Source organism: Physcomitrium patens, chromosome 9 (assembly GCF_059467195.1).
Source record: "Physcomitrium patens ecotype Gransden chromosome 9, ASM5946719v1, whole genome shotgun sequence".
NCBI lineage: Eukaryota > Viridiplantae > Streptophyta > Bryopsida > Funariales > Funariaceae > Physcomitrium > Physcomitrium patens.
In genome coordinates, this window is record NC_143418.1 from 14,389,584 (window position 1) to 14,397,589 (window position 8,006).

An 8,006-nucleotide genomic window follows, 5' to 3' on the forward strand; every position below is an offset into this window, starting at 1 on the left:
CAATAGGCTGGACTGTAACCGCAGGAACAGAACCGGACAATGTTGTTCCCAATTTTCGAAAGATGATTCACATCAGAATACCTGGGTTTTCTAAAGCCTTTCAGTTCCCTTCGCGGTTGAGCCTTGTTTCTCGACTCAGGTGCAAGATTCTCGTCGCCATTACTTCCTCCGCCAGCTCTGTGTTGAGGTTTCTGTGTCATTTGCTTAAACGCTGTAGGGTCCTGGTCTTCGAAGCCAGTAGGTCGAAGTAGGGGCTACAGCAGATGTGTGTGATTCGATCTCTGAGTTGCAAAATGTGCGCTCATATATTTTGTGGGCACTTGCACCCAGTGTTGGAATTTAGGGTTTTGGTGCAACAGGGCAGGAGAATGGGAGAATGAGAGAAATGGATGCTGTAGAAGTTTATTGAAGTTGTTTGCGCGGAGGCAGCACCATGGACTGCGCCGGAGGCCACTTGCGGGGTTCATGTTCAGGTCCTGCTACTTTGCGCTGCGGCGCTTGTGGAGCTATTCGCTATTGTTCTCGGAAGCACCAGAAAGCTCACTGGGATGAGCACGCCCTAGTGTGCAGCAGAATGGCGCACCAGATGCAGCTGGCGCCTGTTCTGTACGACTTCCCTTTCGCCTACACGCACCACACCACTCGGTTGATTGAAACGCAGGAGACCTCCCTTTGTCTTCTGCTGGAGTCGTGGGATGTTCACGGCGAAGGCCTGTGGGCAGCGTCTTGTGGCTGCTTTCAACTCGCCACATCACAGAGAAGTCGCGGTAAGGATGTTGATTGGAGATTACCCACCGATTTCTGTCCCTGTAAAGCTCCAGAGGGTTCACCGGCACAGCACTTGCAGAGCTGGGAGGAATACTACAATTGGCGAGGAATTTCGTTCGAGTCACCAGCAGCCCTAATCTTGACCTGGCCTTTGTCTTTGTACCACGCCGTCTGCTTAGCTCAGTCGCAAACAATCTGTTCCAGACCTCGAGAAACCTTGCTTATTCACTATTTGGGTCCAGAAAAGGAGTTGGAGCAGCTGCCCGCTTTTGTAGAGCTGCTAGCGCTGCTTCCCGCAGTCGAAATTCACATAGATTTCGTTGGCCCCGCAGTATCGAAGTCGGCAGATAGGGAAACTCATACATTCTCTGCCTTTGCTCATTGCTCCGACTTGGAGTGTGCATGCAAGAAAAAGGGCATGGATTCGAATCCGAAGGGTCTTGTTACAACGAGATTGTGGAGGGGTTTTTACCACGATCGACATGCAGAGTTAGGCAGAAACCCTGATCTCATTTTTGCAGCCAACGCAGGTATTGCTGCCTTCCCGAGCTGGCATCCTACTCTTGAATTGATAGTGTCTCTCAATGTGCCGGCTCTTTTCACAGATTACTGTGAGGAGGCAGCAGTTTTAGCTACAGAGACGATCCATCATGTCATCCGGGGAAAACACCCTGATCTTGAATTTCCTGTGCAAGTTAATCCGTTCAGGCAGCCATTGAGTCCCACCAACAAGGATTTGGACCTCCCCACATTCTCAAATGCCTTCGTGTTCGGAATCCATGGCCCTTCGAATGCCCGCATGAGCCAGGAAACCCTTCCAAACCCACCATAAACTCGTTCTGTCTCCGAAAGGTTTAACCTTCGAGTTGTATTACATGTAGCGGAACTTGTGCAGGGCTTTGCCACATGATACATCCTGCCTGAAACGAATGGTGTGGGTGAACCGAACAAGCTCAAGCTCATGCAACAGCCTGCACAAGCTTGCTCTGGTATGAAATCCCACTTCCAATTATTCTCTTCGTGTCAGGAGCTCCTCTGCCATCGTATTGAATGTACTGATGCTCACCTGCGATGTAAAGCTTCTGACCAAGGCATGTGATTCTCTGCCTTGGGGCTGCTCTTTGCTTTGCTTCTTCCCCATTTTGCTGAGCTCCGATCATGCTCGTACACTCCAAGTCGTTTTTGTTCGAGATGAATGAATGATCTGGGTATCGTCCCGGGTTTGCTGAAAGCAAAGCACTGGATTTAATTAGCGTCTTCAACTGTGGGTAATTACTGCCAATGGAACCTTGTTTTTTTGTGATTGCATATCATCAGATATTGTACACTAAACCTGAAAATCTGCCATGTAAATAATTTGGAACTCGCGTATAAACTGAGGTTGTAGTTAATGCTGTCATTTTTTATCCGGACATGCATATCTATGCAAATACCATGCATTTTTTTACAACTTCAGTCTCAATGGGGGGAGTTGAATGACGTGGGTACACAACCATGCATAAGAATCATGTCGAGGAAGGTTTTGATCCGATCCGATTTAAAGCAGCATGATAAAAATGAGGAAAAGCATGTCGATACCCCAGTTCGGAAATCATTAAAATTGCATTCCGTAATTTGCATAAATCATGAGTCAATCCAAGGATGAACCAACCAGTACATTTTTGCCTGTGAAAAAAGGCTTCACACACCCTTCGAGAGATCCATTCCTCAGGGCTGGAAACTCCGAAGACAAACACGCTCTTACCTTCATTCGCTCTAACTGTCTCTCTCCCTCTCTCCCTCTTCCATTCTCCTATGTTTAGAGCGAGAAGTACATGTTCATATTGGATTAATAATAAAAAAAAATATATATCATTCTCTCTATTCTACACAGACCGAGAAGTGTGGACCAGGGAGGCTTTCTATCACCTCCCCCAACAGGATTCTTCTCTATTTTTTTCTTTTTTAACTAAAAAATACAAAGAATATTAAAGGTCAAGTTGATAGTTGAGGCACCCAGTTAAGGAAAGGGGGGTTGCGGTGGGAGACATTTGGAGGGCCATCTTTATATATGGGCCACTCACAAGGTGCCACTTGAGGGTCCATATCATCAATCCATGGTGGCCTCTTACCCACTTGAGGGGACCATTTTACTATTTGGCACTATTGCATGGGGTTTGACCACACTCTACTACTACTACGGTGACATTCACACACTTTGGACCCCTTCCCTTCCCTTCTTCCAACTCCAAAATGGCAAAATCTATATTGATGGAATAATGTGGGTAGTGGTGGAAAACACACATTTTTGCATCATTGATACACCATGTCCAAATTGCATCCAAAAGGAAAGTTTGTGTATCTAGAACATGACAAAGGTTCTTTTCATGCAAAATATGGCACTGGGTAATTTATTTATTGATGGTGGTTATATATATATATATATATATATTTATTGTTATCAATCCCCTTCTTTTGACTTTCTATATATATATATATATATATATATTATCTGGTGTTGATATTTTTTTAAAAAAGATGCATGTTACTTTCATGTACTCAATTTTTGAAACAGAAAAAATAAAAAACTTGTGTGTGTAGAAGTTGCAAGAAAAAATATTCATCACATCAACAATAAACTGAAATTTCGCATTTAAAGTGTTTTGGAAATTTATAGAATTGTTGATTTGTGGATTTAAGGAAAGTACCTTTCATTTTTAATAATAAAATGATAATTGAAAATTATCAAGTTGCTATTTCATAAGAAAAACTAGTGAATTTTTTTTAAAAAATTTTAGTATAGAATGTAGGAACCCAAAAATTTGAGCACTTCAAGCTTATTGGAAATCATTATTGATCTCTTCAACACACAAGCATGTATGTTTGTTTCTACAGAAAGAGAAAGCTAGATAATAAATTATAATTGATTTATGTTGTTATTATTTTGAGGTACAAAACTTCATAACCACGTTCATTGAAGTTACTTTAAAAATATACACACAAAAAAGAAAAAATATCATATATGTATGTTGTGTGTTTAAATATCTCCTATTTCTGTTAATGACTTGCTCTTGAAATTACAGATATTTCTCAAATTATTTGCTGGTGACCAGCCTGCAATTTAAGCATCATTCAAACCATCAAAAATTTCCTCACAAGTCACTCTTAAGCTTCCATTGATCATAATATTATCCATCTCTAGACTTTGAAATAAATCTAAAATTATCAAAGGTGATGTTCAAGAAACTTTAATTGTAACCATACTCCACATTGATTATTTTCAACGTTTTCTTCAAAAGAATCCAGAATGTCAAGTATCTAATTGTTGGAGTGTTTATTTTTAGAGAACTTTGCAAATGATAATACCATAAATTGGAAATTCGAAAATTTCATCTTAAATATTGATATGTAAAACCAAATTAAAACGTACATCTTGTAATTGATAGTTGAGTACTTTTTAAAATCCAATTATTACATCTTTATTTTTGCAGTGGTGTATCTCATGTACAAATTAACTGACAATTTGAATATGCTTACACTTCTTCTTGATTAATTCCATGTTTATTCTACATTGTATTACCTTTTACACAATAGAATCTAACAATTTTCAACACTGCAAGAAATATAGTACCAATTTTACTAAAATTAATTCATTACTTAGATTGAATTAATTAATTTTAAAAAACAAGAATAAAAAAACATTGCAAGTTTACCAAACTGTGCCTTCACTTGATTATCTGAAGACAAAAATCTGTTTCAAAGCTTCTAAATAAATGATCAACAAATGTTAAGAAGTTTTGTACCAAAACCCAAATGCCAAAATACACCACCTTGAAAATATGGGGCATACCCTAACTCAGCTAAACTCAATAACATGAAGAGAACTACTATGCTTTTAAAATCACATTCAATGTTAAATAAATACATTGTATTAACTTGTAAAAAACAAAAAAACAAAAAAACAAAAAAAAACAAAGAAAGAAAGAAACGAACAAACTTGGATGCTACAAATATAAAGATCAATGACAAGTAACAACAAGAAGAGAGTGGTACAAGGATGGAGTACATTCCAAAAGAAGTGATCCTCACTGAGAATTCCCTTCAACCCATTTTGCTTATGAGGGAGAATAGTGTGGGTTAGCCCCTTTCAATGCCACAACTAAAGCATGACACACACTCTATGTGGTGGTACCACCCCACCTCTCTAGTAATATTCGCACAGCACCATGGCCAGCACAATAGCAATACAAAGCAAGCAAGAGGTATAAACTACACTACCAAAAAACAACAACAACAAGAACAACAACAATTGGTGCTTTCTACCCAATACCCAGTACACCCATATTCATCCAATTACTCTGCCACAACCCATGCCATCAAGGATGAAACGAAAAGAAAAAACAAAAACAAAACAAAGCGCTATATATATATATATATATAAAAGAAAGCTGCACTGGTGTTCTTATAATCCCATGTCTAAAACCCCTAGATCTTGCTAGGTGTGGAACTGAGACCATGTATTAGATTATTCATATGATAAGTTGAAGGTGTTTCTTATGTGCATTTGATAAGAAAACGTGAAGGAGTCGGAGGGGGGTTGAACTGGAATTAGGGTTTGTATGAGTAGGGTGGTGAGTATTCTTTAAAACTTAGGGTTTGGTTGTGGTGGCAGGAAAGTAGTGCTGCAGCGGCATCGCAATCCGCTTGCGAGCTTGCGGGGGACGTTACAACGAGGCCGCGCCATTGACCACTGTTTGGACGTACTTGCTATATTCGCCATTCCTGCAGCTGTTGACGACGAAAATTTGCTCGCTTTTATCGGTCAAGCGTGAGCAGACAAAAATAAACAAATAAATAAATAGTAAGAAACACCAGTCATATGTTGCAATTAGGCGCTTGTTCCTCCGGACAGGCAGCCTGCCGCGCACACGGTACACGTGAACAGATACTCGCACCACCGCAGAGTCTTGCAATTTCCTTCGCGACCCCCCCTCCTTTTGAGAAGCTCACACAGGCGCGTGAGTGGATTGGCGACGAGACGAATCCCTCTGTTCCTACAACATAATTCGTCGCAAGCCTGCACTTCCTTCTTTTATACGTTTTTTTTTTCTTCTTCTTCTTACACTGCGCTTCCTCTTCTTCGTTTTTATTTTATATTATCTTTTTCCAAAACAAGTGATCTCATCAATGAAAAACACCGATGTCTTCAATAGTAGGAAAGTTCGGAGACTATCAATAATAAGTATGTCAGCATCATCCTGTTGAGATTGAGACCACATGCGCTACTGGTCTCTCTTGTCACCGGGAACTTTACTTTACAGCATGAAGACGATTCTGGCAGAATCTGCGCCTCCTCGAGAACCGAGCCCCGCGACGTGTGCGTGGGCTCCTCCTCCCTTCGCCAGACTCCGACAACGTCGAAGCCCCCAAATCCTAATTCGGTCTCCGCTCTCGCAACTTGGATGGATGATGATGTATTGGATGAAATGATTGAAACTCCTTTCTCGCTTTAAAAAGAAAAAGAAAAAGAAAAAGTGTCCATTGTTTTCAACAAATTTGGACTTTTAACGTGGTTTTAGTTGAAGGTTTGTAATTGACATGTCTTGTTGAGGATGTGCAAGTGGGTTTTGGTCAAGTGTGTATTTTCAGCAAAAATTTGGCACAATACTAATAAGGATGGAAATTTAGTAAAAGAAAATGTTCCCTTTCAAAGTCCTACATGATTCTTGGATAATGGTCGCTCTAAACCCTTAAATGAAGTAATCATGCTACAAATTGTATGTGTGTATGCATGTATGCATGTATGTACATATGTGTGCCTTCACAATGTATGTATTTTGGAACTTTTGGATTAAAAGAATGAATGTTAAAATAAAAATAAAAAAATAGAATACAACTACAGAAAATTACGTTTTTATGCAGAATTAACAATTTGTAGCATAAAAAAAAGAAGCTACAGAGAGTTCCGAGTGGCGGGAACCCACGTCCTAAATCCACGTGGCAGGGGACGAATTCCAGCGTGTCCATCCTGCCACGTAGACGCAATAACCCAGCAGCAACTCAACATCACGAGGTAGGTCCATGAGGGGGTTTGTTTGCTGCTCATGGGTGCGAATAAAGATCCCCATTCCCCACCCACGCTCTCTCTCTCTCTCAACTGGACTGGACTGACTGTCTCACTGACTAACCGAATGAATGAATGAATGAATAAATGGAGTCAGTCAGTCAGTCACTTAGTCAGTCAGTCATTGGATGATCATATGTGGAAGGATGAATGAATATTGGGTAGAAAAGGACGTGGGACGAAGGTAAGGTGGTGAGGTGCAGGAGGGGGGGGGGTGTACTATACATACAATGCAGGGGAGGGAGTGAGTGTACTCGACGACACAGTAGTCTGAAACATTGGCATCAATATTGGACTGACTGACTGACCACCCCCTTTTCGCCTCGGTCCCTGCTGCTCACTCTAAAACAAACAAATAAATAACTAATAATAAAAAGGAAGAGGAGGAGGAGGGGAGCACCTTCCCCTATTATTCTATCCAACACTTCACTATCAAGCCCTCTTTCCTTCCTCCCTTCCTTCTTTTGTTTTCCTTTGTATTTAGGGAGGTTCTTAGTGAAGGAGGAGAAGAGTGCATCATGGAGAGAGAATCATGTTCATATGATTTTAGGGGAAAGGGAGGTGTGGGTGTCCACAATCAATGTGATAATTGGATTGTGGAATATTGGTCATCTATTGTCCATGTATGGACTATGTCAAAATTCTTTAATTATGTTTATGTCATAGGTATATATCTTTATCTAGATAAGAAATGTTAGGTAGAATATAAATGTAGGTAGATTTGATATTATCTTGTAGCAAAATGTGTGCTTATAAAGCTTTGCTAACGATGTGGTGTACATATAGAAAACTTACCTTGTAAGTTAAGACACATGTCTTGCGAATTGAATATGTGTTAGAAGTCTTATAGAACATTGTTACATAGCTCTTAGTTAAACAATGTATATGGATGGAAGATTAAAGCCTTATTTACTCTTGTCAATGCCTTTTTAGTTGCAAGTCTTATTTCAAGACTTTCTAGTCTTCTTATCTTTGGCAATAACAATTTTAATTTAATATTATATCATATTTGAGTGATTTTCTAATTTTTTTGAGTAACACAAAAATTTATTGATCTTTTAATTCTTTAAAATTCATATTCATCATAATTTGACAAGAATGCTAATTTATTGTTCTTATTTTATTTTAGTAGTGA

General features: G+C 39.7%; 1 protein-coding gene across 1 annotated transcript; it reads left to right on the top strand.

The window, feature by feature from the left end:
* LOC112286363 (uncharacterized) lies at nt 1–1,908 on the top strand. The gene is made up of 2 exons (XM_024528173.3): nt 1–139; nt 331–1,908. The coding sequence occupies exon 2, from the start codon at nt 434–436 to the stop codon at nt 1,598–1,600; it is 1,167 nt and encodes a 388-aa protein (XP_024383941.1). The 5' UTR covers nt 1–139; nt 331–433; the 3' UTR covers nt 1,601–1,908.
* The last annotated feature ends 6,098 nt before the right edge of the window (nt 1,909–8,006 follow it).

Excerpts from the sequence above, each read along its gene's own strand:
- LOC112286363 (XM_024528173.3), top strand. The coding sequence starts at position 434 with ATGGACTGCGCCGGAGGCCACTTGCGGGGTTCATGTTCAGGTCCTGCT.